Below are 21,891 nucleotides of genomic sequence, written 5' to 3'. Positions count from 1 at the left end.
TTGCCCTGTTGAAAGGGTGGAGAGAGTGGAGGGGGAGATAAGGGGGAGGAATAAGGAGGGTAGTGTAAAGGAAAGTGTGTGTGTGTGTGTGTGTGTGTATGAGTGAGTGAGTGAGTGAGTGTGTATTGGCAGGGCCTTTGATCTACAGAGTTTGATAGAAACTGTCTGCAGGCACATAATCAGCCTCAATCACATAATGACACAGAAAGAACGTAATGCCTTCAGATCTTAAGATCAGTGAGCTGCACAGAAGATAACACTCATACTGAAACACCCCGCGATGGGCTTTACAGGGCTGCATGAGCACACCAAAACATGAAAGCAAGCCCAAAAATGCACATACGCACATGCACCCTGTGGATTAGCATCACTCAAGCTAACACAATGCAAAAGAAGTCACAAACAAGAGTACAAAAAATGTGGGCTTTATGAGTCATTAAAACAAAGTCGCCAGTCAGTAATTTAGAGAGTTGAGACATCTGATCTGCAGCTGTCGATGGAGTCCCCACACTGCATTGCTTCTGTGCAACATTGCCCTCTGCAGACACGGAACATGATAGCATGAGGAGGCAACTGCACCACAATATTGGAATAGAGTGCTGATCTCTTCGGAGAAACTTTATTTTTGCGTGCCTCCTCCTTCACACAGAGGTCAGAGTAAAGCTGGATTAGCAACTGGGCAAAGTGTACAAGATAAACTGAAATGGCAGAGGCCTTGAGACAGCATCTACATTACGATCCCTCTTGAGGCCCGAGCTTAAATGTAGTTTTAAAGGAACAGTTTGACATTTTAGGAAATACGCTTTGCTCTCTCGCTAAGAGTTAGAGGGGAAGATCAATACCACTCTCATGTCTGTGTGGTAAAGCTACTGCCAGCAGCAGGTTAGCTTAGGACAAAGAAATTGCTAAGATAAGGTTGCCGTTTTGTTGTTATGTGGAATGAGCAGGGGGCAAAAGATGTGGGAAACAGCCAGCCTGGCTTACCAGCAAGGTCACTAACTAACACATCATATTTGTTGGTAGTTTGCATTTTGCATCAAAATCAGCTGCTTCCTGTCTTTGTGCTCAACTAAGCGAACCCACTGCTGGCTGGAGCTTCATATTTATCATACAGACAGGGGAATGATATCACTATTGTGCTCACCTGGTGCATTTGACTCAATAAAATTGTGCTTAATCAAGTTAATTGAGTTACTGATCACTAATACATACACAACAGAGTGGGAGATACAGGGGAGTTGGTAGGGCCCCACACCCAGGCCCCTAAAAAGGGGTAGTACATGCCAGGACCAGAGGTCATGTTCAGATTTAGAACAGGGACTGTGCCTGTGTCTTGCTCAAGGGTGCTTAAACTCTTAAGACCGCTATGTGTTCTCTACTTGAAGGGTGTTGTCCCTCTTCATTCCCCCTCCTTTACACTTAAGCTCAAATTGCACCGTGCCCAGAGCCAAGTCAATGACAGACCTTTGTATGCAGTTAAAACAGCATTACGGCTCTCCCTGCAATTCATGCTCTTTGCCTCTTTGTTAAACACAGGTCCTCGTGAGCTCTCCGCCAAGCAGCAGCACTCGGCAGCGGCTCAGAGCCGTTCTGTGTGCAGTAACCATATCTGACCTACAGATGACACTGTCATACATAATCTGCTTGTGCAATATGCATGTACGTCTGTGTGTGTACTGGAAGGGACAGAAGGGTGACAGGGGATATAAATAGCTATACTGGCATAAGCAGACCGCCATGTATCAAATTCCATTGCATTATTTTATCTATGGCTGTCTCACGCTCTCTTCTTCATTATTCATCATTCCTTTATTATGTTTAAAATGTGCTATCTGTTTAAAAGCCATTATCAGTGTATGTCTGGTATATTTTCAGGCTGGCTACCTCACTGTATCTCTCTCTCTCTCTGTCTCTCTCACTCTGTGTGTGTGTGTGTGTGTGTGTGTGTGTGTAAACAGGTGTGGTTCAGAGTCTGTCTCTTGTCAGGTATGCCAGGGTGTGTTCCCTCAGGGGTTCAATTGTGCACTGCTCAAGTAAGTACAAGGGAATTCACCTGGGTTTGACAGTGGAAAGATCTGTGATGCAAACACTTTTCTCCCTGTGTGTTCTGTTTGCAGCGTCACACCACAGCATGTCAGCCATCAGTACACATTTACCCTCAATCAGGCATGATGCACTCAGCCGACATTCCTTTAAACATTTAAACACCCAACCCGTTGCTGGTTCTAAGTTTCTGGTCACACCCACCTTCAACCCTCCCTTTCAGAGACATTTTTTCCCCTATTTTATGTTTTCCCTTCTCTCTGTTGCCATAGAAATAAGCCCAGGCAGGAAGTGAAAGCCTGAAGCCCATGCAAAGAAGGAAATTTGTTTTGTTGGGTAAACAAATCTTAGGCATGAAGGTGGTTCAGGGAGCTACGAGGACAATAGAGATGAGCTGACTGAACAGAGCTTTCTCCAAAGAAGGCATGAGGAGCATAACTTAATCAGAGCAAGACGGACATTAAGTAGAAGCACATAAACACATGCTCACTGGTTCACCCACTCGCTCATTCTGTCTGGCTGCAATCACACAACTTCTCTCACTTACTCATCGTTTCAGCAAACAGTCAGCACTTGTGGATAAAGCCATCTTTTGAGTGTCTAAGGAAAACAGCATACAATCTGTCCTCAGAGCAGACAGATTATTAGACATACTGCATCTCCACGCCTACTGGCTTTGATTTATGAACAATTTGCTTCCTGCAATCCACGGCGGGTAACGATATTAAAGGAAGAGGTGTAGAGGTGTTGTAGAGGTGAAACAATTTGTCTTTTCTCAGAAAGACAGTCTGCAATTTTACAGTTGCAATTAGTGATAATACACTGAATATATTTAGGCCAAAACGAGCAATTTAATGACATCATTTTGGCAAGAGGAAATTATAGAGTGAATTGAGTGAATTTTTCTTACAATTATTCTCTTAAACTGGCACATTACCCAATAATAAATCACAAGTTGCATCTCGAATGTGGCCTATTTCTGAAACTTCTTACATGATTGACTTCACCTGACCTCTGGCTACACCTGCTTATTTGTTCTTCAAAAGTTGTGGACAAATGTTGTGGTTGAGTATTTAAAAAAAAAAACAAAAAAAACAACTTTGTTCTCTTTGGTAGTTGTAATTTCTGAGTAGAAATCAAACAGCATACTGTAAGCTTTGACAAAACGCACAATGAAGAGAGAAGTAATGAGAGAATGTAAAATAAGCGTGACATTGATCTTAACTGATAAGAAATATGAGTGAGAGTTACAGAAGGAACATAAAATGATATCTTAACACATTAAACCATTTATTTACATGACTTCACCTCACTTCAACAGCTGCAGCTCACCTGACACACCAAAGTCTAGCGCTAAGCTCTCACCTTGACGGCATTTTTTTCTGTCTTTGACATTTTTTGTGTACGTCACTCTGTGGCTCGTCCAGAAACGTGTCCGCCCAACCTATCGGCCCCGCCCCTCTCCCCGATTCTGCATTGCGATTGGCTCAATAACGCGTCAGCCAATCCAGCCCACCGAGCGAGCCCCTCCTCCACGGAGCTCGCGCATTGAAACGAGGAGCTGTGGCCCTGAAGCCCAGGCGGAATGTCTCTCTATCGTTAGGATGCTGTAGCTTTCGCCACATAACCGTAAGCATTTCCTTTCATTACTACTCATAACTCACGGAAAACTATGTCTGTGTCCTTGCCGTTGTTGAGCAGCTTCCGTTTGAGTTCAGCGGCAGAGTTGACAGCGCTCCTGTCGTGCCTTTTGGATGACCGTCGAAGTGAAATATCTCTTTCGATAGAATTATTAATGGACTTCCGCGTGATATTGAGAGCTGAACTGTTGTGCGAAAGCTTCTTTGAACCACCTCAGAGGTGATGCTTGGATTTTTATCGAGGGTGTGTTACGACCACATGGGAGATATGGGACATTTTATCTGCGCTGACAAGTTTGAATTGCTGTGTTGGCTGTTGGCAACAGGAACTGAGCTGCGAGGGCTGTGAATTCAAACGGGACACCTGTGGTTTCTCCCCGCGGAGTTTGTCCTCAGTAATGACTCTTTAATTTAAGCGATGTGCACTGGTTGCTGTGCTGACTTGATCCCCGGCATAAAACTGTTATTCTTCCCAATAGTGAGATTATAGTGAGGATGGAGGCTGACTGTTGCTAGTCTGATCTGATCTGATGGGAAACAGTCATTCAAAGTTGCTGTCTGTTCACAGTGTGCTTCTCCACTAGCCTGTGTTTTACGTAAACACACACCATTGGAGCTCTAGTGATGAATCGATTAGTCGGTCAAGAGAAACAGAAATTAATTTCTACTTTGTCATTTTGCTAATTTTCTCATAGTCAGTGAAATGCCTTTGGGTGATGGACTGTTATTGGTTGAAAGAAACGTATGAAGATGTGACTTTGGCTTCTGGGAACTTGTGATGGGCATTTTTCACTGTTTTACATCAATACATACTGCTTTACATTCACTGCATTAATTCATGAAATGATCATGAGCTGTCTTCACTTCAGGCTTCTGTTAACCTGTAGATCAGTACTTGGCCTTAGCACCTCTTAGTCCAAGCAGGATCATTTCACGGATGAGTGGTGATGGTGATGATCGCTATCAATGTGCCATTCACAGATCGCCTGTGGGCACACATTGCCAGTCCAGTGCACGAGCTGGTGTAAACAAAAATATAGCCCTGTAGGTTTTTATTTTTATTTATTGGCATGTATCGGCACTGCTGTAGCATCCTTGAGCAAGACTGAGACTGGATCCCGACTGAGTTCAGGTGGCACTGTTGCAGACTGGTCCCCCTGCACTCTTGTGATCTCAAGCCAACGCAGGATTGCGTCGCAGGAATCAATCAAGTCTATCACTTAAGCCAAAATGTTTATTCCTGCTGCAACATTTCTGGGCGTAAACATCCGACATCACTGACGTGACTCACTGAGTTATCTCTGTGTCACTCTCTCCTTTACACAACTCCCACTTAAAAGCTGGTAAATACAGAGCACTCCTGCCTTGACTAATACTCCAAGTGGCCACTCTGAGAATAGGCTTCCTGTGATCTCTTCTGGTTTTATAAGGTTATAGGATGTTGTGTCCTACTTCCAGCCAAGCTGGCTGCTTGGCACTGAGACTCATGTGAAATCATGTTTCTGCTGGTAACGGCGCAGGGTCCTATTAATAGCCCCGTGTTTTTATGCCCTCAGATTTCCCACAAAGAACAAACAAAATGAATATATTCTGGCCTTTTTTTTCCTTTGTATCCATAGCAACCTGTGATTGAGCAGTAACACAAAGTGTCTCTTGTCTCAGCAGGAAAGAGACAGAAAGACGTCTTTTGTGATGCAGCTATTCAAAAATACATTGGTCAAGAGTCGATGGGCCTGCTGGTTCTCAAGCCTGTTCTCTTTCTGCCTCACTCTCAGTGCACGCTGCTGTATGGCATATTGGGGCCACTTTTTTACCTCTTTGATCACTCGCTGATGCCCACATTAGTCTTTCTTTGCCTGCATACAGGAGACACAGACACTGTGTTATTTTCAGATGAAAGCAAGCACAAGAAGTTTCATTTTGTGCTGATTTTGGCAGCCCCTGTGGTCAAGAGCAGCAGTACAGTACAGTATAGAAATAGCTCTGACATGATATTGTCGCGGATGATCTTGTTTGCTTATGTAGGTCATATAGAGGCATCGGTATTAAATTAAGTCTGTTCTATAACCAGTTAAAAACTCCTTGCATCTGCATTAAAACATGCAGACACAAGGTCAGAGGTCAGGTAAGCTAAGTGCTGCTGCCACTAACCAGTCCAAAAGCATGTGCTGCCACACATCCATTTATCCATTTATGTTATAAAATTTGGGTGTTGATGTATAAAGTAGGTAGCATTGCCGGATGTGAGTCTGTTTAAGCATCTTGCATGGCGGCTCTCAGTTTGATAATCAGAGGATCATGCACAGCTTTAACTCAATAATTCTGTGAAGAAGCTTTACCGGAAGATTCTGATGCTTTATTGGAGGTGGAGTCACAGATGGGCCATCTGGAGGACCTTTTTGCAGTCCTAGTCAGTCAGTAATGGGGAAGATGTACAGCTATGTGGACTGTTGGGTTGATGGCAGCCCTGCTGTTGCCAGAATGTGTATAGGCAGAAAGCAGATGGACTGGCTGCTAACTAAGTCAATGTCTGTGTGTTTGTCCTGCCAGGACTGGAAACTCCAGCCTGACAGTTCCTCAGGCTTTAGCGTCGTTGTCTTGAGATCCTGCCATGGAAACTGGTGATCAACAGATGACGCTTTGCTTTATGAAAGCCACAGGGCTTCCTGTAAATACACAGTATGTGTTGCCTGTAGCCATGCTCAGCTCAAAGAGGATGTAATGGTGGATTTAATGACTTGTTGAATTGTTGTTCTTTTAGTTTTTGTTGAATGACGACTTTAAAAGTAACATTCCTGAACAACTCAAAGTGCACAAAGCTTGTCAATGGAAAGCTTTGTGAGAACACCACTGGTTAGTGTGGTGGCCATTTTAGGAGGCTAATCTGGAATGGGATGAGTAGGAATTAAAAGTCTAATTACCCTTCTTGTGTGTATTTGCTGTGCCCATCCTAGAAACTGGGTTGAAGTCCCCATCTCATCAGCACAGGTTTGTCCCGGACAAACAATAATATGTGTTTTTGGACCCTATTTTCCCATGTTTTTGTGTCTAGGTGACTAAAGGGGACACCAATTTTTTAAAATTGGTCCAGTATTGAGTGAGAGTGCTGCAATTGGCAGCTGTGAAATGGACTGCAATGCAATCTCCTCCGGGCATTTGTGCGCCATCAAAGTACATCCAGTGAAAGTACATGGTTTTGCCACTAACACCATTATGGAAGCATCAGACAATGTTGTGGAAAGGATCCCTTCACAGACACCTTTTTGTTAAAGAGACAGATGTAATGACCAGAGAGGTTTAAGTATGTCGGACTTGAACAAGAAAATGAAACAGTAATTACTGGGAACCTTGGAAGGAAGCTTAGGGGAGACACCTGTTCTCATTGTAAGGTAGTTATAGGTACAGCACTAACTGCAAAATCTTTCCTTTTGATCTCCCATGCAGACCCACTGCCATACACTCAGAAAGAAACCCAGTACATTTCTCATTTGCATCTGCTTTATCTCTTCCTGCTTCCCATAAGCGCTGACACATGAAGAACAGAAAAAAATGCACACAAGGTAGTCACATACTTCACCTTTAAACCTTTCATTCCCTCATTTGGGCCTTGTGACTCTGACATTGGCCCTCGCTGCAAGAATGAGCCCTTTCCATCTTAACAGATCATTTACAAGGTGTTGTGCCATTAATGATTGACTCCCATTACGTAAGGCTGAAGGCAAAACCCGGCGCTTCTAGTCTTACAGCGCAGGAGGCTCAGTGGTGTACAATACTACAGTAATCACTCAGTCGAGGTAAGTAGGGCAGTCAGTGGGATGTTCGGGGATTGACGTCTCCCAGCTTCATTTACAGATTTTACAGTTCATCTGTGGCACGTAGTACTCTTGGATAACACACACCGTTCTCACAAACTTTTCAGTCCCAAAACTTTTGTTTTGTTGCAAACTTTGCTGCTGAGTTGAGTGAAAGAGAAAAGGCTGAAGAATGGCAGGCAGGGCTGACTGTCAGGTAAGGTGGTGTTTGATGCCGCTGTCCTTACTCACCGCTTATTTTGTTTATAATCACGATGAGTGTGTTCTTCCAAGAATTCAGTCAGAGCTGGAAATTTACCACTGAGGCCCTGAGCTTCCGCAAAACATGCCAGTACATAATGTTTTCATGGCTGCATGCAGCTTTTGTTGTTAAAAGTTTAAACAGATGTAAATAAGCAGAAGTTCTACATCAGGAGTCCCTGAACTTGATGTCTCTGTAAAGCTGTAGCTGCAGCTGTATGAGCTAATTTCAAGCTCCCCAAGTTTACCATTTGAAGCCTGCTCAAATATGTTGTCTGTCCTTTGAGTCTGTGCTCCAGGGCCTGTGAAGTGAGATGTCTGTGTGTTTCAGTCGGCCTTTAGCCGAGTGTTGACTGTAGTTAGCTTTGTGTTATGGTGTGTCGGGGGTATCGAAGCACGGAGCACATTCTTTCCTGCCGATGACTCATGTCCTGGGCATGGTACTGACTGTAAGCGAGGCCCTGGGGAACTACAGAATACACAAACACACACTCAAACCACCACACCGTTTGCAGAGGAGAGTTAGCAGCATAGCACAAGAGTGTACACAAATTTGCATGCGAGCACACACCGAGCACACGGGCTTTCTCTCACTGTGTTCATCCACCAGACAGGGATGTGACCTGCCCGCATGAACAGTACGTGTCCTCGCAAACACACCCGAGTTTAGTCTTTGACAGGATCAGCGTGCAAAGGGAGTGGCATTAAAACTCAGAGGTGCAACATACACAGCCAGGTTTGGGCATGTCATTTGTGGTGAGGAGAGGAATGAATGTTGGATCGCAGTGAGAATGTGGTGTTCCTGCTCAGCCCATACAGCCACAAACATGCACAGTACATCTCTGGAATTATATAGAAACATAACTTCTCAGATGTGTGAAGCCAAACAAACTAATTTTGTCAATTTTTATTGCAGTTTTGAAAGATTAGAACAGTGTGAACATAAACATGAACAAATAATAATGTTGATGTTTTAACAATTAATTGCAAAACTAACACACATTTCTGGTTTAGTGTTGTTGAACTAATCTGAGCAGGATTGACATAGACCGTCCCTGACCTCACAAGCCTCCTCCTGGCTTCAGATATACAAGATTTGAAAGAAACACTCAAAATTCACAATCAAATCTATGCCATCTACACGCTGAAACAGGAGGCTGGGGCAAGTGGAAGAGGTGACATTTGCGGAAAGTACCCAGTGGTGAAGTTGCAAAGATCCAGCTCTCAGTTTTGCAGTACGGAGATGGAGTGCTTGGTGTTTATGCATATGAGCTGCTTAGTGTAGCTGCCTGAACTCGTAAAAAACGAGTTTTTCAGTCACAGTTTTGTTAGTAAGATCCTCCTTCCACATTCCAAAGGGTTTTTTTTTTTGCTGTTTTCCCGATGTAGTGAGCCTTTGAGCGTATGTATGTATGTTCCTGCCATGTGTTCATGAGCTCATGTCTGTATTTAGCTCAAATTTATCTCAACAGGTCACAGAAAGCCAGACATCAGTCACAGCATATCTGAACTCACACAGTGGAAGTTGAACTCTGACCTGTGTGTGTGTGTATGTGTGTGTGTGTGAGAGAGAGCTCATGATAAAGGATTATTGGCCTCATGTGTTTTCATCTGAGATATTTGTGTCTAGCTTCCTCAAAACGAAGCTACTTTGGGGATTTCATATCCTGGCTGTTCAGTTAGTCAGTCACAGTGAGCAAGTGACTCCTCTCCGTCTGGCTCTGCGTGCTGCTACCGCTCTCTTTAAAATAAGCGCAACCTTTGTGCTGCTCTGGCATCAGTTCGTGTTAACCTTTCTCCGCAGTGCGGACTGTTGTGGTGTGGCCTTCAAAGGTCAGAGTGATGCTTCTGGCGGCTCTGCTGTGATCTCTGTTGCTGGGGTTTCCACAGAAACGAGACTGCAGTGGGCAGAAAGGAGTCGGGTCGCTAAAAGATGACATCGCCGTCGCCCACTCACAGTGACAGCAGTGGCTCCTCGAAGCATGACAGTAACCAGGTACGTGTGTGTGGTGCCTTTAATGTACAGTATGCGAGTTTTTGTTAGACTTGCAGCCACTGTTAGAATTTCAGCATTTGTTTTTCTTCTCAGTTAATGTGAACTGACCTCAGATTTGCTAAATTTAAATGCACCATGGCATGCCGAAGGCTATGAAGTATATTATTATTGTGTATGTGTGTGTGTGTGTGTGAGACTGTGCATGTGTGGTCTGTATCAAACAGATGAAACTGATTTAATTTGGAGGGGATGTTCTCTGTGACCAAACATTTAAGCCTTCTTAGAAATGCAAACCAGACTCTTTAAACACTGGAAATCTTTTAAGCACAGTGACACTGTTTTTACAGTAACTTGCCCTGAAGCTGATGCACATGATGGTGACGCGTCTGCCGTTTAGATGTTTGGATTGTGTTATACCTGTGCTATTTCAAGGGAAAGACATTCACTTGTCTGTCTAACTCTTACAGTTTTGCTCCTGTGTCTCCCTACAGGACAGTTGGGAGATTGTGGAGGGGCTCAGGGGGGTTCCTGCCAGCATGCAGGAGCCTGACAGACAGGAGGGCTTTCTTCTCAAGAGGAGGAAGTGGCCCATGAAGGGGTGGCATAAGGTGAGCACCTCGACAGCCCTTTTAAAGCTCCAGACAGCCACAGCATTGTAACACGTCTTATTTTAGAACACTGCTGATGCCTTTCTTCTGATTTTTAATACAAGGGGTGTCAGACAGCAAGCATGGGGGTTTGTTCATTTTTGGAACTGTAAAGGCTTTGTTTGTAATGTTTCTCTAGTGCAAAGCAGACTCTTCTTTTTTGATACTCCGCACTCTATAAATATAGATGATATTAGAAAAGGCCTCATATCCATCTTGGTTAAGGAACACTACAATTATGCATTTTAAACTCAGTGTTCATGGGTGTTGGCTGTCATGTCTTGTCTGATGATACCAAGATTGAACCAGCAGCACTTCTAGTCCTCCCTAAATGTCTAACTGGAGTCCTGACCTGCTTTCTTTTAATACCTCAAGCTATTTCCACATTTCCTCCTCTTCACCATTATAGTCCTCTGTATTTCCGTCTTTCCATTCTTTTTATTCCCATCTGATTATACTGTAACCCTGACTCATCTTCCTCCCCCTCGTCTCTGCGAGTGTGCTCATGCATACCTGGAAAGTTCTGCCTTGCAACATGATGGAATTGCCACTTTTCATACAATGTTTTAACTAAAAAGGAGGCCCCAAGTACTGTTTCAGTGCTTATCAGCAATCAGCATGTTCTTTTTTTATGGGAAAGGTTAAGTGAGCAAGGTCTGCTTGTAAGCTGTTTTCTGTGTCATTATCCATACTGCTGGTCACTTACTTCATTGCTGCTGTTGTGAAATTTAAATGGCAGGGTCAAGAGAAAATGGTGTTATTGATGCAAAACTGCACAATACCTGCTTATCCTTTTTTTTTTTCTTTTTTGGTGTCTTTTTAACTGTTGCATAACCCGAGAGTGCAGTAAACCTGGATTCAAGGGTGGCAAGAGGTGAAAAAAAGAGTAATTCTGGTGAATAAATGACTGACTGATTTTGATTTCTTTCCACTTAGAGATACTTTGTGTTGGAGAAAGGCATCATGAAGTATGCAAAACGTGGAACTGATGTAAGTATTGCCTCAAGAGCGCCATCTGTCGGTCATTCTTGCACTCGGACACATACAGACACGCACTAATTAAGTGTTTCGCTTCACAGCTGAAGAAGGGAAAGCTCCATGGCTGCATTGACGTTGGCCTCTCTGTCATGTCGGTCAAGAAGAAAGCCATGTGCATTGACCTGGACACAGAGGATAACATCTATCACTTAAAGGTAACACCTGATACTCCGCTTAGCAAACTCCTATTCTGTTGAATTCAGCACAAGTCAGTGCCACGTCTCAGAGATATACGTGTATGCAACGCCTACGTGGTTTCTGTGTCCTGCAAAGACGTTCACATCAGCTTTCTCCGAGTCCCTGCCCCTAATCTGACTGTATGTCACCCAGGTGAAGTCTCCAGAGCTGTTTGAGGAGTGGGTGTCAAAGCTGCGTCATCACCGCGTGTTTCGGCAGAATGAGATTGCCATGTATCCTCACGAGAGGCACCTCTTCCACCCCCACGCCTCATCCTCCCCCTCTCTCAATGACTCCCTGAGAAAAGTAAGCTGTTCAATAGCAGGAATCATTTGAAAAGATGACTTTGTTGTTCCCTTCAGTTTGATGCATTAGGGATGTGTGTTATCCTCCCTCATCTGCCTCTCCCTTTAAAACAGAGGGCTACTCTAACCAAGCAGGCGTCAGTCCACCAGGCTAAGGTCAGCTCTTGGCTCCATTCCTCCGGGGACATGGACAAGTGCTGCAAAGGTCAGTTGTTTTGTCTGTTTTTCTCTGCTTACCAATTGTCTTGTGGCGTCTTTGTCACACTGCCTTGTCAACAGTGTCTTAAAGTGTGTCTCACTGCAGTGAATCTTTCATGTTTTTACCTTTCATCACTCCGCCTGCCTGCAAGCGCCCAAACTTCTAATGCCTCATCTAATAATAGTCTCTCTTTCACTCAGACTTGGAGGAATGTGAATCGTACCTGCTCGAACTCAACCTGCTGCTGAAGAGCATGGAGGTCCTCCACCGCACATACTCAGCCCCGGCTATTAGTGCACTACAGGTGAGCACAGGCACACAGATTAGGTTAGCCACGATGCTAAATTCAGAGGTGTCCTAATATCCAATGAAATGCATTTGCTGACTTTGTGGGTGTAATAGGAAAGGGAGTAAGAAGTGAAACAGTGGTCTTACTCGTGGAATTAATGGAAGACTGATGAAGACATTATTTTTTTTGTAATTTTCTTTACTACTCTCTAAACATCTCTGTTTTTTGTGGTACCACAGGCGTCTACATGTGACATCCCCAAAAAAGAGAAGAGACCAAGGAGATGGAGATCCAAAAATAATGGCAAAGAAAGCAAATCCACACTACAGGTACACTGGCAGCTTTTCTTTTCCTGCTGATAATAATTAATAAACATGTTCATAATCATTCAACCATGGGAATGAAGTTATGGCGTCCCGGTCCTCACCTTTCTCTGTTTTCGTCCACCAGGTCCCAAGCTGCATCTCCTCCCAAACCCCACGTCTCCATGCCTCCAACCCCAACCTCTCCACCACGGAGTCAAACACCCACGAGGTCTGTCCTGAATCCCCAGACTCACCTACAGATGTGTCCCGTCTACAGGAGGACTTCTGCAGGCTGGCAAACAACAGTGAGTCCCTGTGTTGGTGTCTTCTGGTTGGATAGAAAAGGATGCTTTCTTGCAAGTGTTTGCTTCTATATGGTAAAATAGTTTCTATGACAACTCTGTGTCTGCTGTCTCCCTCTTTTTTCTGTCTCTGGCATTTGCCTCTCTCCAGTCCATGCCACGCTGAAATCAGCTTTTAGTTCTCTAGTAGCTGAAAGAGACAGACTGAGGCACACCATCGACCTGCAGGCCCCACAGCCAGTGCAGGTCATGGGCTTGAAGACCGCTTATGGCTCAGTGAGTGTGAGACTCAAAAATCATGATTCTGCATGTTTACACCACAAATGTCCTCTACCTACCACCACCGGTCCAGTTTGCTCAAGTGACTTCTTATTCTCACCAGGAATGTGCAGGCAGCTCTCACTCCTTGGTCCACCAGGCGTCCAATGAGAGCAAAGCATCTATCCCAGAGTCCATATCAGAGTTTTTTGATGCTCAGGAGTACCTCCTCTCCTCTTCCTCCTCTGAGAATGAGGTGAAACACGATCTAATTTTTTTTTTGTCTGACTGCGATTTCAAAATGTAATGATATTTAATTTAAAATGATGGAGACATCAGGTTTTAACGAAGCTAATTCCACACTGGTTGCATTTCTTTTTTTTCTCTTCTGATGCCTGAAGACTTTTGGGTTTGTGCGTTTTTGTCCTTTGACTCTATGTTCTGCTCACTCGCTCACCTTTTCCCATTGATTTTGCGTCTCCAGGTGTCTGACGATGACTCGTACATCAGTGATGTCAGTGACAGCGTCTCTATGGATACCTACAGCAATGAGGGAGGCAGCGAGAGACACAACTCTGGTACATGATACAGTAGCAAAGTGTGCATCTCTGTGTGTGTGTGTGCGTGTGTGTGTGTGTGTGTGTGTGTGAGAGGACATATCAGCTCCCTCGACAGAGAGGACGACAGACGCTGCAAAGAGACCTTATTCTGTCAAAATGAAGCAGGGCTTGTCCGTCTTGGTGCACTTGAGTGTGGCTGTGACAAAGCCTCTGTGTACTTTTGTGTATTTTTCAGAAAGTCTCAGCATCAAATAAATGATAAATGGCTGAAATCCTTGGAGTTACTTGCTTGGAGAATGTGCTGAACATGACCACAGCCAACTTCCAGACATGTTCACAAGCTCAGTGTGATGTTTCGTCATGTAATATTTAACAAAGCATGTTAGCGCACAGTGTTGAGGCATCATGAGTTCACTGATGCAGATGATGTTTGCTTTACAGTTTCACTGCATAAACCTTTGCCTCCGGGTAGCACCAACCAGAAAAAGCCAACATTTGTGTGAATGTTTTGTTTTTTTTTTCCTTAAAAAAATTTAGTCATTTCAGTTCACCCATGTCACTATTCTTTAAAATATCCTCTTGTCTCTCTGCTCTTCTCTCCACATTGCTCCCCTCTAGTCAGCAGCGTAGTGACCCTGGCTCGTCGGCGCTCCACGCTGCCCTCTCCCAGTCCCAACAGCAGCGTGAGCCTGTGGAACATCCTGAGGAACAACATTGGCAAGGACCTGTCCAAGGTGGCCATGCCTGTCCACCTCAATGAGCCACTCAACACCCTGCAGAGGCTGTGTGAGGAGCTGGAATACAGTGAGCTGCTGGACACTGCTAACCAGACCCAGGACCCTTATCAGCGCATGGTGAGAAGAACCTCCACACATGCACAGAATAGTCTCACAGGAGCATTGGCACATGCACTTACTACGTAGTAGAAAAAGACAATTGGAAGTTGCATGCTTCTAAAAAGTTAAACTGATGTTTCTGATGTGCCGTGATGAGCCAATGCACATCAAAGTCGCTGTAGCAAAACAGGAAATGTGTTTCAAGCACTTCCTCAGGCAGCTTTGTAAATGCTACTCAGATGTTCATCTTTAGCTCTGCGCGCTTCTGCTAGAGGCTTGAATAAATATTTAATTTTTGCAAGGAAGCAGCTTTCAATTGTCTTTTTTTCTTTCTGCGCCTGTTTGAAAGCCTTTTTTCCAGAATATTTGATGCACAGTCATAGTCAAGCACACACACAATAGCTACAAAGACACTAAAGTGTCATGCATCAAGTCTCACTCCTCTACATACTGTAGAATGTACAACACACAGCACTAATATATATGAGTAATTAATACTTACACAAACACACACATTTACCTGCACCACACACAGTTTATGCATCCATACAATAGTCCCATTTAAACACAGTTAAAATCTGGCATCCCACATGCATACACGTACACACAGTCATGTTCACAACTTCATGTAGACAAACATGGCAGTACATCGAGTACGCACACGTAAGCAGTGTAACTCATCCTCTCTGATGTTTTTTCGTGCAGGTCTATGTCGCCACATTTGCAATATCTGCATATGCGTCCACCTACCATCGAGCAGGAAGTAAACCATTTAACCCTGTCCTGGGAGAGACGTACGAGTGTGACAGACCGGACAAAAGCTTCAGGTTTATAGCGGAACAGGTAGAGATCACATGGTTCACAACACACACGTGACTCATTGCATGGGAATACACTCCCTTCACTTTTCAGTTTACTGCACAAGAACTTTGAGACCAACTGATTTTCTTGCAAAGGAAAGGTGCTGCAGACACCATTTGTATGTCGTTAAGTTAAATGTGCCACATTTAGGGCTGTTAAGCATTGATATGTAATTGTCAGATTAATTGTTGGTTTGGTTGTCTCATGTCAGCGGCCTCCTCACACGATCCATCCTAACAGCAAACAATGTAGAGCTGTGAAAGTGCACTGCCATTCTTCCCTGTGGTGGTCTTTGTTTACAGTAATTATACTGATCTCTCAAAATAAATGTGGTAATGGTTTATAGCTGGCTAAAAGTATAGCTATCACCTTTCCCACCTTTTGATTCATGATATGACTTCTTGATATTTTTTTTCCTGTCTTAGAGATTGTAATCTTTGAATTTGAGAGCATGACTCATTGATTTCGCATTCAGATTTTGTAACACTTTCCCTCAAGCATCCTCGCCGGATTCTGTGCGTCTGCGCCATTAGAGTGTCCCTTTCGGCGGTTACTCTTTAACCCAGTTCATCCTGCCATCCAAGCAGAGCGAATCGAAGCGCAAGCAGCGGCTATTTGAGTGCGGAGGCAGGTTTCTGAGGGAAAACGTTAATCTGAATGTGAAATCAATCAGTCATGCTCTTAAGTTGAAACTCCACACTCTTGAATAAAGATGGAAAAAGCCACAGACTTCCTGGGCTACAGTGTCTACTGTGGTAAAGCTTTTGATGAAATGCCTTCATCTCATCTTCTGCCTCTTCTCTCCATTTCCCAGGTGAGTCACCATCCACCTGTGTCAGCATGTCACTCTGATTCAAGGAACTTTACCTTTTGGCAAGGTGAGCAGGAGGGAGCATGTCTGGAGGAAAAGTCCCATTTCTCCTCTGTTTGTCTGGGCTTATGTGTACATTGCATCACTGCCGCCACACCTTTATTTCTGAGTGTTTGTTACATGCTGTAGGTCATATTTATGGTGAAAACTGGTACTGTGGCCTTGCTAATCACTCTGTAACTTTCCACTGCATGATCCTTAAGTGCTCAGTATCTATATACTGTAACATTACCATGCAAATCATAATGTGATCTCATTTGTAAACTCAAATATTTCTTTCAAATCTGGTCATTGGTAGTCAGAGGAACTGCAAATTGTTGCTTTGTCCCACATTCACTAAGAAGCAGATTTATAAAAATGCTCAAAGTGAAGCCTTGAAGATTTAAATTAAGATATTATGACATTTTTCTTTGTCACAAGCGCTCAGCTGTTGTTTTGCAATCTGTTTCTTTTAGATGTCCGATGGAAAAATAAATTCTGGGGCAAATCCATGGAAATCGTTCCCATGGGAACCACCCATGTCACACTACCTGCGTAAGTCCTTTATGTATTGTGTGCGGGTGTGTGTTTGCATATGTGCATGAGTGTTTACGCTCTTGTATGTTGAATATGGGTGTCGGCGTCATTGTGCACAGTATAGGCTGTAAGGATGAGCACTTTTTGAGCTGTATGTGTGTGTGATTTCTCCAGGTTTGGGGATCACTATGAATGGAATAAAGTGACGTCCTGCATCCATAACATCCTGAGTGGCCAGCGCTGGATCGAACACTACGGAGAGATGGCCATCAAAAATATCAACAGTGACGCCTGCCAGTGTAAAATCACATTTGTCAAGGTAAGGAACCATAGATATCCAAACCGCTGTCTTTGTTGTGAATGTGTGTGAATGACAGAAATGGATCTTTATTCCACAACTGATTTCGAGGGCTGGTTGTGTTTTTCATTGCTGAAAAAAATTCTTCACTCCCTGTCGGATGAGATTCACTCCTTCAGAGGATTTCTTTCGTGGTTTTGTCACATTCACATCAACCTCGGTCAAGACTTTTGTAATCGCCCGGCTTTTAGCCCCTGATTTTAAGCTTTGTCATCCTCTGAGCAGACCCTTGAAAATTGTTCCTTTGTGAAAGTATTACTGCAGTTTTCTGCATGCTTAGCTTCAGCATGCTGTATGATATGATCATTACTATCAAGGCAAACAGCACCATCTTCTGGACCAAGGTGGGAACTGAACTTTCCAAACATGAACCCAATCCTCTCAAACTTTGACAAAAATCAAACAGTATTTCTCACACGTGAGTGAACACGTGCAATCGATTTACCTCTTTTTTTGTCTTTTTTTAAGGCAAAATCATGGAGCTCTACAGTGAACGAGATAGAGGGCGTGGTTACAGATTCAAATGGAAAAGTTCTACACTCCATTTTTGGAAAATGGCATGAGTCAGTTTTCCAAGGAGACCCACCTTCTGCCACGTGTATCTGGAGAGCAAGTGAGTGATTGGTCCGTGGAAGTGATTTTTTTCAGCCAGTAGCAATAATGACCTGCTCCCCATGGTTGATCGTGGTAAGATAAGTGATAATTTCACACTTTGGTTTTTTAAAAAAGGAGTTCATAAACCTGTAGTTTATACACACTGAGGGCAGGAAAGGCCAAGATGTGGTGAGCAAAGATGGATGATGTTGAGTTTGTTGTGTTAAACTCTTGTAGTAACAGCTCTTACATTGTGTGTTTGTGTAGACTCCATGCCAGCGGACCAAGACCAGTACTATGGCTTCACCCAGTTTGCGGTGGAGTTAAATGAGCTTGACTCCACCTTGAAACCTCTGCTGCCCCCCACAGACACACGCTTCAGGCCGGACCAGAGGTTGGTCCACAGTTATCATCCCTACTCATTTTAGAAACTTCATTGTTAATAACTTTAATTACTTCCTGTTCTCCTGTTTTTGCAGCAGCAGTGGTGCTCTAGCAGGACCAAATATCTACTGTTCCCTCTCCCCATTCACTCTTTTTGTCTTTTTTTTTTTTTTGTCTAGGCTGTTGGAGGAGGGGAACACAGAAGGAGCTGAGGAGCAGAAACAGAGGATAGAGCAGCTCCAGAGGGAGAGGAGGAAAGTGCTGCAGGACAACAACATGACACACCAGCCACGCTTTTTCAAGTATGCTGCTGTGTGTTTATGTCTTGGTGTGCAATTAGACACAGTGTTTGCATGTGTGTTTCCATGTAATTGGTCTATTGCATGTGGTCAGAGTTCGCCTCCAGAACAGCCGCTATGTTTCCATGTGGTATAAGTGTGACAGTCTGCAGGCTTGTGATGAACAGACTGGGTCGTTAAGATAACTGTTGGGCTCATCATTGCAAAATAAGTCATTTGTTTGTTGTCATTGTCCATTTCAGAAGTAACATGTGACTCTGCACTCCTCAGATACTTGACTCATCATTAACCTTTAGTTATACCTAAAAATTTCAAAATACAATCTTTCCTTACTTTCCAAAATAAATTATATGAATCATACAAAGAAAAGCATTTCTGACATAAAACAATTTGAAAATTGCTCATTGCAATTTCCCAGAGCCCAAAGCAGCAACTTCAAATTGCTTCTTTTGTCCAAAACCCGAAGACCCTTCATTTACTATCATAAATTACAAAGAAAAACAGCATTTGCTCATATTTTGAGAAGCTAGAACCAGCAATTGTTTGACATTTTTGCTTGAAAAATGGCTGAAGCGATCGATTAATTGATTTTCTTTCGGTTGATGAATAGACTAGTCATTGCAGCCAGTTGTTTATTTTGTATATCGATATCCAACATCACTCTGGAAACTAATTTACGATGTACCAATCCTAAAACCAGATTTCATTTTTCTTGTGTCTGCAGGAAGTCTAACAATGACACATGGGTGAGCAACAACACATACTGGGAACTGCGCAGAGACCCTGGCTTCAGTAAAATGGACTTCCCTGTGTTGTGGTGACCTCTTTAACCAAACCACTCTCCACTACAACCCCTCTCACCTAGAGGGAAGTATAAAACTGAACTGAGAGCAGCTTCCAGTTGTCCTGACCTGGTTAACATGAATTGCTCCATGTCACGGTAACCTGAACCTAAATGGACTTCCTGTGTCCTCTTTCAGGACTGAGCAGAGCCTATAGAACTTTTGATGATTTTGTTTCTCTAGTTTATTATGTTTCTCCTTAAGGGTACATTGACTCCTCTCAATATCATAACTGTAATTTACACATTGTCAGTATAGACTCAAGATTCATATCATTATGTCCTGGTGCATCATTCTCAGCATTTACGACAGTGCCTTTTATTGCAGTGCCTCACTCAGTCAACTGTTGTAGCAGTTATGCAAAAACACTTTTATTCAGAGACTTTCAAAAATCTTGATGTCAGTGTGACTTGGACTAAACTGGAGAGAAAAAGGATCTGGGTGGAAGTTCAAAAGGTCAAAAACTGCACAAGGATTCCTCCATGCAGTCAGCATCATGACTGAAGTCAGAAGACTGACTGATTCCTTAAATCACTGGCTGATCACAGGTTGTTATTAGAAAAGAGAGACTTCAGCCTTTTTTGCTGCCTTGTTATAATTTCTTATGACTGTCATAGGACCAAGGATAATGTTTGTCAATGAGGAAAACCACAATGATACACCATGTTCAAAGAAGATAATAAACTGCACAATGGATGGAAAAGTTCGATTGTCACTCTTTGTTTTGAGATTTTATATGTATGTGTCTCTCTCTCTATACATATATATAGACACACACACACACACACACACACACACACACACACACAAACCTGTTTCCAAGAAGTTGGGACACTGTAAAACATAAATAGAAACAGAACGTGATTATTAGCAAAACCTTAGCAAAAAGTGGAGCAGTTTAAGAATATTGTTTCTCAGTGTAAAATTGCAAAGAATTTGGGGATTTCATTATGAACTGAACCAGCCCACCCCCTGCATGAGACCATGGGGGTCCTGAGCAGCACCTTCAGCAGCAGACTGCTGCATCCTCTCTGTAAGAAGACGCTACCGCACGTCCTTCATTCCAACTGCGGTCAGACTTCAGCTCGAGTGTTGTTGAATGTAGCTCTGTGTTTACAGACCTACTGTTTACACTTCTGTGTGATTTTATGTTTCAACGTGTTTGTCATTACTTCCATGCAGCATCTTGTGCAATATTACATTTTTCTGTTCACTTGGCACTGTTCTAGTTGCAAGTTCTGAGTATTACCTAAAGATTTGTAGTTATCATTGGGTAAAAATGGATGCAAATCAGAAAACAAGCAACGATTCGAAACTTTAATTTCTGATAAATCAATAATTGGCTCCAGCCCTAAATACAGTATGTGAGTCTGAATAACTTCTACTCTAAATTGCACTAAAATTCCATAAGCTCCATTCATGATTGATGATCATTCATGATCAAGTGTCACAATAACGTGTTCGAAACAAGCTGACTGTTTTTCAGATATGGGGAAAACATTTGGATCTTTACACTGCAGGTAAAACTGTCAAGTTCATCATTCATTCATTCATCTTCTTTACCCACGCATCCCATTTCGGGGTTGCGGGGGACTGTCAAGTTGTCACTGATAATGTCACACAAAAGATGATCAACCTCCCAATACTCATCTACCCCTGCGGCCTGTGGCCAAACGGTCCTGAGTATTCAGTTACACGAGGAGGAGGAGGAGGAGGAGGAGGAGGAGGAGGAGGAGTCTGAACCTGCTATGACTACGTACTGTTTGTACATGTGGGTGCATCCATAGCTCAGGGACAGAGGAGCATTATCTCAACATCTGAGTGACAACTCCCTGTCAGCCTGTACAAGGTTACTACTAATCACCACTGACAAGCATGTCACAAACCAAAATACTGTACACCCACCCACTCACACAGACACAATCTATTACCCATAGCCCTTTCATAATTTCACTTCAAATCTGAACCCTCACATATTATTTCTGAGCAGCAACAACACTGACACAGGATGTTGTGCCATTTCATGTAAAGCGAGTTTCCACCCAATTTAAGAACTCACATGAGCTTTTGGACAGTAAGCTCGACATGTGCTACTCTTTCAGTGTAATGTTCACATCTGGCACCGCTGCATGGGCAGTGAATGGACATGCTGAATTAGCTGGCTTGCCGTGAAATTTGGTGCAGGTGTTTGTGGTCCCCAGAGGATCAATTCCAATGAGTTTGGTGACAATTCCTGATGAAGACATAGCAAGTGACAAACAGTCAAACGTGTTTGCTCAGTCGGCGAGAGACAATCCAGTCCGTACTTTGAAACAAGTCCGACCAGATTAAAGCTAAGCATAGGATCATTTCACACACTCTTTTGGTTTTCATTCTTTGGAGGTTTTTGGATTATCATGACAAAAATGAAATCATAATTTCACATAAGAAATTGTGTGTGAATGGGTAAATGCTCACTTGTGTTGTTACCATTACTTTACACTATTAAAGTGGGAGAGGAGTAGCACGTGGACAGGTGG

General features: G+C 43.3%; 1 protein-coding gene across 1 annotated transcript; it reads left to right on the top strand.

Annotated features, from left to right (window-relative positions):
* The first annotated feature begins 3,557 nt into the window (after nt 1-3,557).
* LOC143335698 (oxysterol-binding protein-related protein 3-like) lies at nt 3,558-20,086 on the top strand. Its single transcript, XM_076755278.1, has 22 exons — nt 3,558-3,672; nt 9,626-9,731; nt 10,223-10,339; nt 11,315-11,368; nt 11,458-11,571; nt 11,747-11,899; nt 12,013-12,103; nt 12,298-12,401; nt 12,626-12,715; nt 12,837-12,996; nt 13,145-13,269; nt 13,376-13,507; nt 13,736-13,829; nt 14,430-14,665; nt 15,353-15,490; nt 16,323-16,386; nt 16,835-16,913; nt 17,070-17,214; nt 17,722-17,866; nt 18,115-18,241; nt 18,411-18,533; nt 19,255-20,086. Exons 2-22 carry the CDS (start codon nt 9,669-9,671, stop codon nt 19,349-19,351), a joined length of 2,451 nt encoding a protein of 816 aa, XP_076611393.1. The 5' UTR covers nt 3,558-3,672; nt 9,626-9,668; the 3' UTR covers nt 19,352-20,086.
* The last annotated feature ends 1,805 nt before the right edge of the window (nt 20,087-21,891 follow it).

Source organism: Chaetodon auriga, chromosome 17 (genome assembly GCF_051107435.1).
Source record: "Chaetodon auriga isolate fChaAug3 chromosome 17, fChaAug3.hap1, whole genome shotgun sequence".
NCBI lineage: Eukaryota > Metazoa > Chordata > Actinopteri > Chaetodontiformes > Chaetodontidae > Chaetodon > Chaetodon auriga.
The sequence above is the reverse complement of the archived record's forward strand: the minus strand, read 5'-3'. Positions and strand labels throughout refer to the sequence as shown.

Coding starts and splice junctions, on each gene's coding strand:
- LOC143335698 (XM_076755278.1), top strand. CDS start 9,669: ATGACATCGCCGTCGCCCACTCACAGTGACAGCAGTGGCTCCTCGAAG. Junction 12,402..12,625: donor CGGCTATTAGTGCACTACAG/GTGAGCACAGGC, acceptor GTGGTACCACAG/GCGTCTACATGTGACATCCC. Junction 13,270..13,375: donor TGAAGACCGCTTATGGCTCA/GTGAGTGTGAGA, acceptor TATTCTCACCAG/GAATGTGCAGGCAGCTCTCA.